General features: G+C 33.7%; 1 protein-coding gene across 13 annotated transcripts in view; it reads right to left on the reverse strand.

Annotated features, from left to right (window-relative positions):
• TNRC6C (trinucleotide repeat containing adaptor 6C) overlaps positions 1 to 18794 on the reverse strand; it is a 281153-nt gene that overhangs the window by 175416 nt on the left and 86943 nt on the right. For all 13 annotated transcript variants that reach the window (XM_051995504.1, XM_051995503.1, XM_051995502.1 and 10 more), the window contains exons 2-3: positions 2865 to 2964; positions 1416 to 1437 (exon numbers count right to left, since the gene is read on the reverse strand). In XM_051995504.1, coding sequence (XP_051851464.1) covers positions 1416 to 1437; positions 2865 to 2927 — 85 coding nt within the window. In that variant the 5' untranslated portion in view covers positions 2928 to 2964. The remainder of the gene's footprint in view (positions 1 to 1415; positions 1438 to 2864; positions 2965 to 18794) is intronic.

An 18794-nucleotide genomic window follows, 5' to 3' on the forward strand; every position in this document is an offset into this window, starting at 1 on the left:
AATTATAAAATTTAAAGACAAATTTTAAAACATTTCAAAGACTCCAGGTTAAGAAGCCCTACTCTATACTATTAAATATACCACACCTAGCTCAAATGTCCAATTAGGAATTTACAACTTTGGAAACTACACAATTTTCTTCAGAAAATGATGAGAAATTGGTTTTTATTAACATTGAGATTTACAAACCTTGATGGTGTTACAATTCCATAAATATTTTTTATTTACAAAATAATTTCAAATCATTACTACTATTTATTGCTAGTATAGTTAGTCATTATGACTCCTCCCAAGGGAATAGTATTTTAAATAAGATAAAAATCTAGCGAGAGCTTAGAATGAGGAATGAAAATAACCATCAAAAATAATAATAGAAATAAAAACTCTCTGTATGTAAAGTGCCACTGTGCAAGGAAAAACAATGACAATGATAATGACAATAGAATAAAGTTGATACTGAATCAGCTAAAGAAACATTTCAACAAATGTGAAAAGGGAAAAGAATGTTTCAAGCTGATAGTCTGGGAACCAATTCTACCAACAACTATTCCTTTAATTCATTCTTTAATTGACACATGTAAGTTAGTACTTTTCATTTAAAACCACCAATTCAAGCACAAACATGTACCACAATAAACTCTTCAGGAAAAATAAAAAATGTTACATAAATTTAAAGGGCTCCTCTTAATAGTATAAAATAGAGCTATCCATTTTGCTTCTGCTAGTTTCAGCTTCAAGAACAGATATCAAAAAATAACAGTGGGTATTTATGTTAGTGCTTTAAAGTTCTTAACATGTTGTTTCATTTAACCCTCAAACAACCCTGAGAAGCAGGTACCATTATTACTCCCATTTTTACAAATGAGGAAACTAAGGTCTTAAGGGATTTGTCCAATGTCAAATAAATACTAAGTGGAAAAGTGAGGATTTGAACTGACACTCTCTAACTCCAGATCCAGTGCTCCTTTCTATTATCCCTTTCTACTTCAAAGTTTACCTTCTTTTTTGAAAAACAAATCACTAGGTGGCGCATTGATATTTATAATGAACTTACCTTTTAATGTTATAATAAAAGACCAGAGATATAATATTTTAATTTCTAAGGTTCTGGGGACATTCACATGATATTAAATCAAATTGCTAAGATAACTAAATCAAAGATATTCCTTGTTTGATGAAAATATTTAAGGACAAACTGAAGATAAAACTTTTAAAATGCACATTCATTTTAATACAAGGTATAATGGGATGAAGAACACACCAAAGAAATCATTAATAAAGGAAAAATTTCACAGTTTATAACAAAGTTATAATATATTAAAATAAGAGGTGTCTATTTTTTAAAAATCTTATCTTCACACTGAAAAGTTGGGTTTTGGTATCAAATATATCCCCCCAAAATTAAGTTAACTTACCTTTGGTTTTTTGATCAGCAGCCTGGGGGGAAAAAAAAAAAAAAAACAAAAAACATCAGAAATTCTTTAGGAATACTATATGCATGATCTATGAAGTTTATAATCAGCATTCTACTATTTTAGTAACTTTTACTTATGTTTTAATTTATTGGAATTTTAACATTAAAAAAATCTTTTTAATTTCATATATCCTATGCTAAATGGGGGGAAAAAATCCAGGATAATTTTTTTTCTAATCTATAGTTTTTAATTCTCTCAAAGATACATATATTTTTATAAGTTCTTATGTTATTAACTTATATAAGTCATTAAGATGCAAATGAAAAAAATAACATTTTGGGAATTCATAGACCATCAAATTCAAGCATAGGATCATAATTCTAGAGCATTAAGTAATCCCTTTATTATATAGATAAAAGCACTGAGGCCCAGGATCATTAAGTAGAAAGGCAGCATGAAGTAGTTAGTGAACAGAACACTAGACTCTGTCAGAGTCAGGAAGACCTGGGTTCAAATACTATCTATTCTATGCTTTAAATACTAGTTAGCAACCACAGACAGGACACACTGTATGATGCTGGGCTGGGAATCAAGACAACTAATCTTCCTGTGTTCAAGTAAGGCCTCAAATACTTATTAACTATGTGACCCTGGGCAAGTGCCTTAACTCTGTCTCAGCTTCCTTATCTGAGCTGGAGAAGGAAATGGCAAACCTGTCCAGTTTCTTTGCCAAGAAAATGCCTAATGGGTTCATGAAGAGTAGGACACAATTGAAACTCTAGATACAAATTAAAACTCTAGAAAATTTACTTAGCCTCTCTGTGCCTGAGTTTCATTATCTGTAAATGTAGGGAACCTAATTTGATGGCTCTCTAAGGTCTAAATTTATGTCCCTATCCAGGATCATATACAGTTACTAAGTATCAGAGTCAGGATAAGAACCCAAGACTTCTGAATTAAAAGGCAATGTTCTATTATAATACAAATATTTCATTACATTTTATCTATTGCTTGATAAATCAAGTATTTTGTAATATAATCTATACATGGCAATGCCATAATGTTTATATTATGTTTCTCTGATAAGTTCATGTTCTTTAATAGTCTATCACTTTTTAGTCAATAATCGGTTTTTGGCAAATTATAATTTTTAACTGGAACGGGATGCACATCTTATCACCACAGATAAACCAAACATGCTCAAGTTATTTCTCTAGTTGGCTGAGAAAGAAACATACTAGTTGGTTGGAAAAGACTTCTAGGAATAAATATTTAAAACATATATCTACTAAGCTATTAAGATTATAAGTATTTAATCAACATATTATCATCCTAGCTAGAAATATTCTGGTAAACATAAAAAGGAAAAAATAAAATAAAAGGAGACATGCTAAATGTGACACTTAATTTATCACTACATTTAATTCAAGACAATAACTCTAGTCAAACCTTTTTCTGAGCACTTTCCTTCTTTTTCTTTTCTTCCTGTTTTTTCTTTTTCTTTTCTTCCATCAAATGTTCCTCTTCTTATGTTTCTTGTTTTTTCTCCCTATTAAAAATTAAGCATAAATTTTGTTTTAATTCAGAAAGTTAATACATCGTTTTTTAGTAAGTCAGACAACAATCAATTATATTTTGTGAGCAATCTGTGACTAAAAATACTTTTAAAATACAGAACATTAAGCTTCTTTCAAAGAATATTTTCCAAAATTAAATCTAACCTAACTAGAAAACCCAGTAATTGTTGATAACAATAATAGTTCACACTTACATAACCTTTTAAAGTTTGCAATTCATTTTACATGCTATTTCATTTGTTTCTCAAAGACTTCAGTGACAGGGGAAACAATGGGTATTATTTTGTGTACAGCTCTACTAATACTTTTGTCTCACAATTTTTTTTTTTTTTTTTTTTGGCTGAGCAACTGGGATTAAATGACTTGCCCAGGGTCACACAGCTAGGAAGTGTTAAGTGTCTGAGATCAAATTTGAACTCAGGTCCTCCTGACTTCAGGGCTAGTACTCTACATCAACTAGCTGCCCCACAATTTCCTTTTTAAAAAAATTACCATCAGGGAGTATTTAAACAAGGGTTAGTGGTCAAAACCATGAGAAAATGTGAGTTGTGATGCTATTAGGTACTGGTTTAACAAATCTTAATATCTTAACATACCTTAATTGTTATGGCAGCTGTAAAATGAGAGAAGTCACTCTGAAAGAAGTGTTATAATGACAAGAGAAGAAAAACAGCACAACAGAGGACTACTTCAGAATATTCATAATTTCAGAGGAAGATGGTTCCTTATGCTAAACTCTTAATTTAAAAATCTATTCATTTTAGGCCTACTTAAATTCCCTGAATCAAAAAGTTCTTCTCTTTCTGTGTAACAACCTCATCTGGCACATTTCATGCTCATTTCTTAGATCTTCAAGCTAAACTAGGTGGGCCAAAGAAGTATGTATGCCAAGGAATGGAGGTAGATCTAGTCACTTATTAAATGTCTTATGAACCATGGCTGTTCACTTAGAGTCAATTTTCTGATTTGTTGGGAAGCCAAGCACTTTCCCTGCTCACTTCACAGGATTTTAAGCCTCAGATAAGTCTATGAAATAACTTTGAAAAACTTAAGGAGTTATATACAAATTTAAAATTGTTACTATTATCATTATTTATATACTGATATTATTCTTTGTATTTTTAGAAAATCAGGTTCACAACCTGTGAAACAAGTATTTAGTGTTCAATGGCCTATTTCTATACAAGTAGATAAAAATAAGTGCTTTTTAAAAAAAAGGTAAATAAATATTAATATGTAAGATTATCCTTTGGCTCATTGAAAGCAACTTCAGTAGCAGATAAGACATCAAGAATATGTACCCATCCTGTTCTCATGTAATTTGTTCTTTTTGGTGGGAGATCAGTAAGAATGCAGGAAGGGCAGGATACGAACATGTGGAATAAAGATCTTGTGCTTACATTACATGCCAGTGTCTTCAGGTGCTCCATTGGACATGAGAATCACTGCTCGGAGAGGTGGTGACCAGAGATCTCTGAAGACCTCTGACTGGGGGGTAACACTGGTAAAGAACCACTGTATGAAACAGTGGCCAGAGATTTTCTGAAGGCCTGGGAACTAGGCAAGACTAATAACTAGTAATCTCTGGATGGGAGGTTACAGTTAACATATACCAAAAACACTGTTCCTAATTTTTTTCATCAATGTTGTATCTGGATGATTGTGGTAAACAGTTGGATCTATGATAATGATTAGTTCCAAAAGAGTTTATTGGTTGAGTTCTCCAAGATGTTTTGAGGTCTTTATTTGTACTATGAGATTCTGGTATATAAGTCTAATCATCAGGTAGTATCTTTGGAGATTATTTATTCAGTAGATACTAAATTTATAAACAATCTCTTATAATGTGTTTTTTTGAAAATCTTCACTTTTTCCTTCACAGTATAAATGATCACTAAATCAAGGTTCCTAATAGTTTCTAGTAGTATTAAATTAGTCCTAATTTGCTATTAGAATAAACTCTTATGTTCTCAGAAAAATAATTCTATCACTTAGTCACAGCAAACATTGAATGCAAAGGGTTATTGATTATAGTTATTTTGTAGACTCTATTCAGAAGTAAGCAATTTTTGGTTATATGGGACAAATCCAATGGCATATACCTGTTATCAACCATTATTATTGCTCAATGATGTCTACTTATTCCAAAAGTATTTCTTTAAGTTTTTAAACTGTTTATTGTATACTTTAAGGATATCTATCAATCTTCTTCCTCCCTTTTAACACATCAATCTTTATACAGCTGCCTTAAGGTAGATGTGCTTGTTAACACTGTAAATGTTTCTGTATTAGTATTTCAAATGTGTATTCAGGAGCAGATAGATGGCACAGTGGATAGAGCACCAGCTCTGAAGTCAGGAGGACCTGAATTCAAATGTGACCTCACTTAACACTTCCTAGCTGTTTGACTCTGGGCAAGTCACTTAACCCCAATTGCCTACAAACAAACAAAAAAATTAAAAAAAAAAATCAAATGTGCATTCAAGATTAGTATTGCATATATATTAAATGCTTTAAGTAATAATGATGATGAAAGGAGAGAACAGAGCTAAGGAACAGTACCTACATGTACTCAAGCAGGTAGGTAATGCAACTTAGGAAAACTAAGTAAGCAGGCAAGTAGTCTAAGGGAGAGGAGGAGTATCTGATTTCTTAAGGTCCCAGACTAAAGAATTTAAATGATCATCAAAATTACTCTTGATATAATCCCTTCTACATGATGAACCTCTTCAGGGAACTGTTGGAATCCTTACAAACTGCTAACTCATTGGAGTTGATAGATTGTTGATCTGATCTTACAAGAAGATGTTTTGGGCCAGAACCTGAAACAAAGTACTAAGTAGAACTAATTAGTACAATGCTTATGTTTACACCTTTACTCATCGGAGTTCACAAGTATGCCAGAAACTTTGTAACTTGGTGAATTCACACCTCCCTTAAAGCTCTTTGGGCCAGAGAGCACTATGGGAGAAAACCCATAATCCCGCTCTCTCATATCCCACAATTCCTCCCTCTTGTATAAAAGAAACAGACAGAGGCTCTTGGTCAGATTTCACCGGAATGACATGAAGAGTGGTGCTGGCTCTGGAGGCTGAAGAAAGCAGAGGCAGAAGCAAAGGACAAAGTGGCAAGAGCTCTTGGAACCAAGCAGAGAGATAGGCCTCTAAGCTAATAAAAGATCTGAACTTTGATCAACTGGCTGTGTTTTGAGAAGAAAAAGCTCACCACAGGGAACCATTAGATTACTTATCTTGTGTTTTTGCTTTTTTTTACTTTTACCTGAAGTGAACTTCTTTTCCAGTGTGCTTACTGTTATGGGCCAGAACTCTGTACTTAAAACAAGAATTCTTACAAGGTGCTAACTAAGTGGAATTGATAAGACAATGGTTATCTAGTTTAGCATAGTGATTAATAGTCTCTAGCTCAGTATGATTGATGTAATATTACAACAAATAACAATTCCCTAGTGATATAATGATTGGCTTATACTCAGTATGATGAATGGATTTAATTGTAATAGAGCATAGGACAAACTCAGCCAGATTCATTCATTCATTCCATCTCACACCACGGTGGTGGCAGGCCTGTCCTCCTTCATTTCTTCATTGAAACCAAGACTCCAGAAGACCTCAAGAAAGCTAGTCCCAACAAAATAGCCAATAACTTTAATAATATAGTGTTTGACAAACCCAAAGACCCCAGTTTCTGGGATAAGAATGCATTATTTGACAAAAATTGCTGGGAAAATTGGAAATTAGTATGGCAGAAACTAGGCATTGACCCACACTTACCACCGTACACCAAGATAAGGTCAAAATGGGTTCATGACCTAGGCATAAAGAATGAGATTATAAATAAATTGGAAGAGCATAGGATAGTTTAGCTCGCAGACCTGTGGAAGAGGGAGGAATTTATGACCAAAGAAGAACTAGAGATCACTATTGACCACAAAATAGAAAATTTTGATTATATCAAATTGAAAAGTTTTTGTACAAACAAAACAAATGCAGACAAGATTAGAAGGGAAACAATAAACTGGGAAAACATTTTTACAATCAAAAGTTCAGATAAAGGCCTCATTTCCAAAATATATAGAGAATTGACTCTAATTTATAAGAAATAAAACCATTCTCCAATTGATAAATGGTCAAAGGATATGAACAGACAATTCTCAGATGAAGAAATTGAAACTATTTATAGACATATGAAAATATGCTCCAAATCATTATTAATCAGAGAAATGCAAATTAAGACAACTCTAAGATACCACTACACACCTGTCAGATTGGCTAGAATGACAGGGAAAGATAATGTGGAATGTTGGAGGGGACATGGGAAAACAGGGACACTGCTACATTGTTGATGGAATTGTGAACATATCCAGTCTTTCTGGAGAGCAATTTGGAACTATGCTCAAAAAGTTATCAAACTGTGCATATCCTTTGATCCAGCAGTGTTTCTACTGGGCTTATACCCCAAAGAGATACTAAAGAAAGGAAAGGGACCTGTATGTGCCAAAATGTTTGTGGCAGCCCTGTTTGTAGTGTCTAGAAGCTGGAAAATGAAAGGATGCCCATCAATTGGAGAATGGTTGAGTAAATTGTGGTATATGAATGTTATGGGATATTATTGTTCTGTAAGGAATAACCAGCAGGATGAATACAGAGAGGACTGGCAAGACTTACATGAATTGATGCTAAGTGAAATGAGCAGAACCAGGAGATCATTATATACCTCAACAACGATACTGTTTGAGGATGTATTCTGATGGAAGTGGATCTCTTTGATAAAGAGAGCTTTAATTGATCAAAGATGGACAGAAGCAGCTACACCCAAAGAAAGAACACTGGGAAATGAATATAAACTGCTAGCATTTTTGTTTTTCTTTCTGGGTTATTTATACCTTCTGAATTCAGTTCTCCCTGTGCAACAAGAAAACTGTTCGGTTCTGCACACATATATTGTATCTAGGATATACTGTAACCTATTCAACATGTAAAGGACTGTTTGCCATCTAGGGGAGGGGGTGGAGGAAGGGAGGGGAAAAAATGGAACAGAAGTGAATGCAAGGGATAATGCTGTAAAAAATTACTCTGGCATGGGTTCTATCAATAAAAAGTTATTTAAAAAGAAAGCTAGTCCCAGCTCCAGGCAAGGAAATTAGACTTTGAAGGAAACAATAAAGACTTTTGGACTTTATCTCTGGCTATTCTCATGGTGATTACTTTACAGAAAATGAAGGCTGGTCCAGAGACCTGAAGAAAACCAACCAGAACACTACAGCTTACCATAGGTATCTTGTCCTGTAATTTGTCCAATGATGAGCCTGAAGCTATTTGAATAGTGGAAAATCCCTTAAAAGACTTTGTCAAGAAATGGGATGTAGCAGAAGTGACAGATCTTCCATCAAAAGGATCTTGACTTTGTGTCCTGGACCTCTGAGAAATCTTTGGACTTCTCAGAATAATGTTTTTAAAAGCATAAAATGCAAAGGATTATAAAGGAAACCAAAGATTAGTAAAAAAAATAAATTTTCATGGCGCTCCTGAAGTCATTCCATGGGAACCCAGGTTAAGAACTCATCTAGTCCTATCTTCCAATCCATGTGATAACATTTTTATAATATTTCTGCTTGAATATTTCCAGCATGGGGAAACTTGCCATCTCTGCTTAGAGAAGTATTTTGTTACATTCTTAGACACCCTTCTATGGCAACAATAGATTGCCATATCTACAAACTGAAAAAGGAATGAAACAAAAATGAGTAGCTGAAGAAATTATTTAATGGTTTACATCCATATATGATTACATACATATATGACAAAAATGAGTCTATAACATCATTGCTATCAAGTAGATATAGATTATACCCTGGAGTAATTCAATCCAATTTCAACAAGAATTTATTAAACACCAACTATGTACAAGTTATTGGGCTAGTTGCTAATGAAACAAAACAAAAAAAGTTAATGTCTTCAAGAAATGTGTATCTTTATTAGGGTCCAGAATGCAACATAATGTAAATACAATAGAATTATATCTTTACATGAAAGGCTGATTCCAAAGTCAGCAAATAATACAAAAATTGCATATGTTTAAAATTATCTTTTTTCTATACCAGATCTTTGGGGTGATAAGCATCTGGCATATATTCCATGTAGCTAGAGGTGGTCAGCAAGTTAAATCTGTAATTTTAGGGTAAGGACTTACTTGAAAGGCTGGGGTAGAAAGGATATGCACTAGTTTATTAATGATTTAACTGCTTGAGAAAGCTATATTCATTCTTCGAAATTGCCTGAAATATTTAATGTTCTTTGCTTTCCTAAGTTCATGTATATGAACTCTGCAGTTATTTTTCTTCTTTTTTAAATAAGTTTTTTATTTTTAAAACATGTGCATGGATCATTTGATATAACTGAGCCTTGCATAGCTTTGTGTTTCAGATTTTCTCCTTCTTTCCCCCAACTACTCCCCTAGATGGCAATCTAGTATATATGTTAAAACAGGTTAAAATGTTAAATCCAATATGTATATACATATTTATACAATTCTTTTGCTGCACAAGAAAAATCAGATCAAAAAAAGAAAGTAAATGAGTAAGAAAACAAAATGCAAGTAACAATAAAAAGAGTGAGAATGTTATGTTGTGATCCACAATCAGTTTCCACAGTCCTCTCTCTGGGTGTAGATGGCGCTCTTCATCACAAGATCAATGGAACTGGCATCAATCATCTCATTGTTGGAAAGAGTCATGTTCATCAGAACCGATCGTTATATAATATTGATGTTGCTATGTACAATGATTTCACTTAGCATCAGTTCATGTAACTCTCTCCAACTCTCTCGAAAATCATCCTCCTGATCATTTCTTATAAAACAATAATATTCCATAACATTCATATATCAAAACTTATTTAGCCATTCTCCAACTGATGGGCATCCACTCAGTTTTCACGATGAAAAGGGCTGCCACAAACATTTTTGCACATGTGGGGACCTTTCCTTGGGACATAGGCCCAATAGAACCACTGCTGGGTCAAAGGTATTCACAATTTGATAACTTTTTGATTTACAGTTATTTTTCAAACTAAATAGAATTTATTATTAATTAGCTATCAAATACAAAGGGGGGGGAATCCTTAATTAATTAACTAGGACCTAAGTATTAAAACCCTTAAATAACTATAATACTTACACCCTAGTAGCATTCATACTAAAAATAATGTGACATGGCCAAATAGTATCTATTGACTGAATTCACAAATCATGCTTTGGGAGGTGGGAGGTAAAAGAACATGCTGAAAACCTCAAATGGTTGATTTTAAGAATTTCAATGCCAAACAATAACTTTTGTAAGCACTTAGGAGAAAGATCACTAGATCTAAAAAAGCTTGCTTTGAATAATCCAAAACTGTTCCTTAGCTATACAAAAAAATCAGAGAAGAAAATAGATTAAGTCAAAAAGCAAAGGGACTCAAAATGCAAAACAAAATATCATACCTTGCAAAGCTGAGCTTAAAAATGGAAAAAACAGAACACTCAAGAAATAAGGTATTTAAAGCCTTCCTACCAAAAACCAAAACCAAAATCAATGAAGAAAAAGAAACCAGTTCACAAAAATTTCAAACAAAAGAAATACAAGTACAACTATCAAGAAAAGCTAAGATGTAGAATGGCATGGAAATATTCTTAAGAATCAAAAGACTTGAGCTCAAGTTAATGGCCATTATGATTTAACTTCTCACTATGTAATTTTATATGACCATAAGTTGGAAAAAGTTGCCCATCTGCCTTGATAGAGGATATCCTTTACTGAGTGATTCTTTATGCTAATGAAATCAGGTTTTATGAGATAAAAGATTTCCCCCCATATCCCTAGGAGAGAAACTGAAAGCAAGGTAGAGAATGAGATATGTAGTGAAGGAGAGGGAATAAGCTGGGAGAGAAAAAGAACACCAAGGGGATAAATATCTAAAGGGGCTAAAGGTTTAATGTAATTTTGGAGGGAAAAAATACTGGGAATTTTTTAAATGAGGAAAGAGGAAACAAGGGAGAGAGGGAAAATGGAGATGCACTCCCACCAAGCTTGGAGAGGAATAATTATAATAACTTCTTCTGGTTCTCAAGAAATATGGGAGAAAATGGGAGGGCGAATAAAAGCAATAGAAAAGATGGGTTTGACGGAAAGGAACGTGAAAGAGGAACATCAAAAAAAAACATGTTCAAGATCAGAAGGAAGGCTTCATTTTCACACTGTCAGGCTAAACTTTTAGAAATGCAGGGCTAGTTAAATATTAGGAAAACTACAAGTGTAATAGATTATGTAAATAATAAAAACAAAAAAATTATATGAATGCAGAAGATACTTCTGAAAAAATACAATGCCAATTCCTGTTAAAACCCTAAAATATATGGAAATAGCTTTTCAAAAAATGTTAAACCATAAGCAATCATTATTTGTAATGGGGATAAGCTAGAATTTCCAATAAGACCAAAAGTGAAACAAATATATCCATTATTATCATTATTATTCAATGCTGTACTAGAAATGGTAGTTATAGCAATAAGCAAAAGAAAAGAAGTCAAAGGGATAAGCTTAGGCAACAAACAAGGAGAACAAAATTTAATAATTTTTGCATGTGATATTATGGTATACGCTGAGAATCTGAGAAAGATAATTAAAAAATTGGTCAAAATAATTAACAACTTTAACGAAGTTGCAGGATGTAAAATAAACCAAGCAATTTCTTATATACCTAGCATTACTTTATATTAATAAAGTTTGGCAGGAAAAGACTGAGTAATAATTGTGGAGTTCTTTTTCTTCTTTAAAATGATAATAGAAGGTGAATGGTTCTTTCTGGAGGAGAGCAGGTTTCTCTGGGAGGTTTTCTGGAGGCCGTCTTAGTTGCAGTTGAAAGTAATAATCACCCAAAATGCAGCCAGCTGGTAAAAATACAAACGTTTATTTTCCTTCCAAGTCTTGTCTCTTTCCTTGGCCCCGGATAGCTAGATTCTTAGAGGCCTATCTCTCTGCTTGGTTCCAAGAACTCCCTCCGAATGTCTCCAAATCCAAAGGATTGTCCTCTGCCTCTGCTTTCTTCAGCCTCCAGCCAGCACAAAGATGGAATGAATCTCTTGTCTCCTTCACCTGGGGCTCGGCTAGCTTTCTGGCAAGTCTTTCAGACCAGCTTGGGTTCAGTGGGAGAAGTGCAAGAGCCCAGCCACCACAGAGAGCCTTCTCAATCTCCCACTCAACTCTCAACTCATAGCTTCTTCCTCTGAAAACTTCTGCCACCAGCCAGCCAAGTGGAAAATATTCTCTGGAATGAATCACTCTTCACTGGCTTATATATGACTCTTCTGAGAGAATGGGATTATGGGTTTTCTCCCATAGTGCTCTCTGGCCCTAAGAGCTTCAAGGGAGTTGTGAATTCAGATATCTCTTACTAAACCCTGAAATTTCCCAAACGTGTGAACTCCAATGAGTAAAGGTGCAAACACAAGCATTGTATCAATTAGTTCTACTTAGTACCTTGTTTCAGGTTCTGGCCCAAAACATCTTCTTGTAAGAGCAGATCAATAATCTATCAACTCTAATGAGTTAGCAGTTTGTAAAGATTCCAACAAATAATCAAAAGATATGAACAACTAATTTTTAGACAAAGAAATTGAAGCCAACTAAACACACATGAAAAAATGTTCTAAGTTACTATTGATAAGAGAAATGCAAATTAAAACAACTCTGAAGAACCATCTCATACCTATCAGATCTGGCTAAGGTGACAGGAAAAGATGATATTAAATGTTGAAGAGAATGTGGGAAAACTGGAACACATGCACTGTTGGTGGAGTTGTGAACTAATCCAACCATTCTGGGTTGCTCTGGAGACCAATTTGGAACTATGCCCAAAAGACCATATTAAACTATGCATAAATACTCTTTGATCCAGCAGTGCCACTATGGGTCAGTATACCAAAGACATCATATAAGAGAAAAAAGGATCCACATGTGCAAAAATGTTTGTAGGTGATCTATTTGTTTTGATAAAGAATTGGAAAATGAGTGGATGCCTATTAATGGGGGAATGGTTGAATAAATTATGGTATATGAAAAGTACTAGCATATCACTATTCTAAAAAAAAAAGATGAACTGATTTCAGAAAAGCCTGGAAAAGTTTACATGATCTAATACTGAATGAAGTGAGCAGAGCCAGGAAAATATTGTACACAGCAACAGCAAGATTCTGTGATGATCAATTATGACAGACTTAGCTTTTCTCAGCAATGCAAGGCAATCAGTGATACAAGGCAATTCCAGTAAATTTTGGATGAAAAATGATATCTATATCCAGAGAGAGAACTATGGAAACTGAATGAGGATTGAGGCATACTAATTTCACATTTTTTCCTTTCTCGTGGTTTTGTCCTTTTGTTCTGATTTTTTCTCTTCCAACATATGACTCATATGTTAAAAACAAACAAACAAACAAAAATGAATGTACATGTGTAACCTAAATGTGGTGTGTTTGTGGTTTTTTTGTGTGTATAGACAGATAATAACTGTAGGGAGGGTAAAATACTTGGAAGTCTATCTGCCAAAATACACAGGAACTATATGAACATAGTTATATAACACTTTTCACAAACTAAAGAAAGATCTAAACAAATAAAAATTAATTTCTCATGGGAACTGAGCCAATGTAATAAAAATGACAATTACACTTAAAATAATGTAATTGTTTGGTTTACTAAATAATTTATCAAAGAATTATTTTATAGAGCAAGGAAAAAATAATAACAAAGTTAGTTTGGATATCTTATATCATCTATCAAGATAAAGTAAACAGAGATATAAACAGAGATATCATAAGAAAATTAGAAAAACATAGAACATATTACCTATCAGATTTATGTACAAGAGAACAATTTATAAATAAGACACAGAGAGCTTTATGAGGTATACAATGAATAATTTTCATTACATTAAATTAAATCTGTTTAAATAAAACCAGTGTAGCTAAGATTAAAAACAAACAAAATTGGGAGCACAGAATAAATTACTTGTCAGATTCATGGTTGTCCAAACAAGAGGTAAACGAAATTCACAGAAGTTAAAATGGATAATTTTGATTACATTAAATTAAAAAGGTTTTGCACAAAAAAAATTGAATGCAGTCAAAATTAAAAGAGGAAGAAATTTACAAAGTAAAAACTTAAGCTTTGTTTTAATAAATATTTTATGCCTCATAAAGAACATAAAAAAGTAAAGAGGAACTATATAATTCATGACTAATCAATTCAAGAACATTGGGGATCTGGGGGAGAAAACCGGGTCCTGGAACAAAAACTATTTTTAAAAAAATAAGTTAAGAGATATCTAAGAGGTACCATATATACTCGAGTATAAGCCGAGTTTTTCTGCCCAATTTTTGGGCAGAAAATCCCCTCCTCGGCTTATACTCGAGTCACTAGATAAAACATGTGTAAATATCCCTTTGAATGCCCCCCTGCTGTGTAGTATACAGCGTGAGTGCCGACTGTGATACTACAGGGCCAGCTGTTGCTACAGTGATGTGGCTGTTCCTACAGTGATGTGGCTGTTCCTGTAGTATCACAGTTGGTAACCGGACTGTATACTAATGCTGGCAACCGCTCTACATACGTATACCGACACCCGCTCTCCTCCTCTGCGGACACCGGTGCGCTACCTAAACCTACTGATATAATAAGTTTTCCCAGATTTTTGGGTTAAAATTAGGGGCCTCGGCTTATATTCGGATTGGCTTATACTCGAGTATATACGGTAAATCCAGAGAGAGCATAAAGAACATTGTAACAACCGTAAAAAGACCTACAATTATTTAAAATTGCTTAGCTACAAGGTGGTATAAGTGATATAATAAAATCAGAAATGAAATAGAGGTACGGATAAAAATTGGAAGGAGAATAAATAGCTGAGAATAAAATGTGAAAAACCTTATCCAAGCAGCAGATTCTCTGAAAAACAGATTAAATGAAATTCAATGACTCATAACATAAATAGAAAAATTAAAATGTTGAAAAAAATGAAAAAAAGTACTATCAATCAATGAACAATAAGCATTTGCTAGATATAACCAACAATACTTGAAAACAGATTAAGGACTGATTTTAAGTATTAATTACTTCCTAAAAATGAGGACTAAACTAAAAACCTGGATATTATATTTCAAAAAAAATTTTAATTAAGGAGAAAAAGAGGATTCTGGGAAGATGGTGGAATAGGTGAGAAAATTCCAAGTTCTTCATTTTTGTCACAAACAAAACAAAACTGCCTTAGGACAAAATCAGACTGCTGGAAAACAAAGAAGAGTTGGGCAAAACATTGTTCCTACTGGAACAACTGGAAAAAATTGGAAAAAAGGTCCCAGAATAAAGGTGTGGCCTGTGTGAAGTGTAAAGACCCCCAGAATGGAGGTTTGGCTGTGTGAAGTATAAACACTTGTAGGATAGCTCCACTGAAATAGCAAGCTCAGAGGCCTGGTGAGAGCAGGGTTGAGAGAAAGCCTCAGACCTAACCATAGGAGCTTTCATCTTCTGGATAGTTTGGAGAATTGAGAGAACCTGTGCTGATAAGGAACGCAGTGTGCTGCTTAGACTTGGGCCTATGTGAGAAGTAACCAACAAAAAGTGAGAAGTAACAAGTTTTGTGAGTGCAGAAGCAATGAGGCAGGGAAGCTACTGGCTATCAGCTTTTATAGAAGGATGGAATTCTTGGTTTTGGGCTCCAGACTAGAGAGGAGAACTGAAGAAAGACCTGAACCTAGTAGCATCCCCTCATCCCCACCCCAGGATTAGAGGTAATTACACTAACAAGCTCTTATTTCAAAAAATGACAAGGCAAAGGATAAAGAACCCAACTATAGAAAATTATTTATAGGCATGGAGAAAGACTAGGGTTCAATTTCAGAAAATACCAAAGTAAAAAAAAAAAAAAAAAACTCTTTCCTCAAAGAAGAATGTTAAATGGTTAGATTTATGCATAGAATAACTTCAAAAGGACTTTAAAAATCAAATGAGACTGAGGAAAAACTTTTTAAAAATCAAGGAAAAACATGATTATTTTCACCTTTTTTTTTTTTTTTTGGTTATTTGCTTGCTTGCTTTTTTTCCCTTTTTGATCTGATTTTTCTTGGGCAGCATGATAACGTGGAAATATATTTAGAAGAACTGCACATATTTAACATATATTGGATTACTAGAGAAGGGAGAAAAGTGAAAGGAAGGGTGAAAAATTTGGACAAGGTTTTGCAAAAGTGAATGAAAACTTATCTTTGCATGTGCTTGGAAAATAAAATATATTAAAATAATTTTTTAAAAAGCTGATTCTCCTTTCCTCGTTGGCTGACTTTCTTTTCATAATCCTGTTTTTTTTTTATATAATAATAGCTTTTTATTTTCCAAAATACATTGAAACAGTTTTCTACGTTCAACCTTGCAAAATCTTTTGTTTCAATTTTTTCTCCCTCTCCTCCCTCCCACCTCCCCAAGACAGCATGCAATTTAATATAGGTTAAAAGTATGCAGTTTTTTTAAACATATTTCCATATTCATCATGCTGAGAAAAAAAAATCAGATCAAAAGGGGAAAAAACTGAGGAAGAAAAACAGGCAAGCAAACAAACAACAACAACAAAAAGTGAAAATATTATGCTTTGGTCCACATTCAGTCACCATAGTTTTCTCTCTGTATACAGATGGCACTATCCATCCCAAGTCTATTGGAATTGGAATCACCTCATTGTTGAAAAGAGCAAATTCTATTAGAGTTGATTATCACAATCTTATGATTACTGTAAAATTTTCTCTTGGTTCTGCTCACTTCCTTCAGCATCAGTTCATGTAAATTTTCCCAAGGTTTTCTGAAATCAGCCTATTCAACATTTCTTATATAATAGTAATACTCCATTACATTCATATACTATCACTTTTTCAATCATTCTCCATCTAAAGGACATTCACTCAATTGGCAATTCCTTATCACTAAAAGGGGGCTGCTACAAACATTTTGTACACATGGGTCCTTTCCCCTCTTTTATAATATCTTTGGGATACACAACCAGTAGATACTATATATCAACAATTGATAATTAAAAGTTGCAGCCAAAAATATATTCAGAAAAATTAAGTATAATATTGAATAAAAAATGGACATTAATTGAAGTGTCACATTTTTAGCATTATGTCTCAAACAAACCTGAACTCAATAAAAAATTTAACATATAGACAACATCAAAGTCTAATTTCAAAGGACTTGATAAGATCAAATTGTTTATGTCTCATATAAGGAAATGGAAACTGTATGCCTAAGATTGATATTAGTAACTAGTAGTCCAAAAGAAAGACTGGTATAGAGCTGAATATGACGTCATTCTAAAAACCAAACCCATGTAGAAAAAGGTAAAAACAGTAATTATGCTATACAAATGAGGTGAGAGAGCAAGAAATAACAAAGAAGAATTAGATGGGGGAAGACAATTAGTAGTTTTGAAAACCTACTCACATCAGGAATGGATTAAAATCAGGAATGGGTTAAACAGGGAACTAAACTCTGTCTCTCTGTCTCTCTCAAGAGGTGGTCTATTGAGAATATTATGAAAATATTTAGTCCATCTCTGTGATTGTGTCCTTATTACTTATCAATGTGGCTCTATCAGCACTGAATATTTAATATACTTACACACACACACACATTTTTCCAAAGAGAGACAAGATACACATATACATAGATATGGAGAGACAGAGAGAGAGAGATAGAGACAGACAGACAAAGACAGAATGAGTGCAACCTAGAAGGGTTGAAATAAGAAGGAGGGAATAAGATAAGGTGGGTATAAAAGAATGTACAGATTAACAGAAGTGGAACAAGATGTGTAGATTAATGGGAATGGGATTAAGAGGGAGGGAAAAGATAATGGAGGGATCCTTAGGGTTCCTGTGTATGAAATTAAGTTAAGTAATAGCAAGGCAAGCCAACAGGTGGAAGTAAAGTAGAAGAATTAAGGGATAGGAAATAATATACACAAATATATAATAATGATCAGGAGTAGTATTTATGAGAAAAAAAAGGAGGGGCCATAATAATTTCAAACAAAGTTTAAAAAGATTTAATCAATAGAGATAAGTCTACATTATATGCCAGTCACATTAATTATTGTTTTAGATTTGTGTGTGTGTGTGTGTGTGTGTGTGTGTACACATACAGGTGTTTGAGTTCAAAGTGATAAGGACATGATCCTAAAGGGATGAGCTGACCACTTTCATAGTGTTCTCAATAGACCATAATCAATGTTGAAACCATTGACTGTTACTACCTCAGGCTGAAATCAGTCACTCTCTAGCAGAAGTTCCAAATGCAGAAGAGGTTTTAAATGCCATTAGGCTACTTTCATGTAGCAAAGCACTTAGTGCTGATGCTATTTCAGTTGAGATATTCAAGATGTTAGTGGTGGTAGTGGGGGGGTCCATTGCTCATATGAAAGTTGACTGAAATGTTCCAGGTTATATGGCAAGAGGAGGTTATGCTCCAGGAGTTCAAGGATGCCTCCATCGTCCATCTCTATAATGATAAAGGGATTGTCCTGTGACAATCACAGGGATTTTTTTGCAGTGACTGCTGGCAAGATTCTTGCCAGAGTCCTCTTTAAAAAGATGATCTTACATGTGGAAAAAGGTAATCTACTTGTGAGACAGTATGGCTTCAAAAGTGGCTGAGGAATAGTCGATAAGGATGTTTGCTCCCCAACAATTCCAGAAGAAT

This window comes from Antechinus flavipes, chromosome 4, assembly GCF_016432865.1.
Source record: "Antechinus flavipes isolate AdamAnt ecotype Samford, QLD, Australia chromosome 4, AdamAnt_v2, whole genome shotgun sequence".
Classification (NCBI taxonomy): domain Eukaryota; kingdom Metazoa; phylum Chordata; class Mammalia; order Dasyuromorphia; family Dasyuridae; genus Antechinus; species Antechinus flavipes.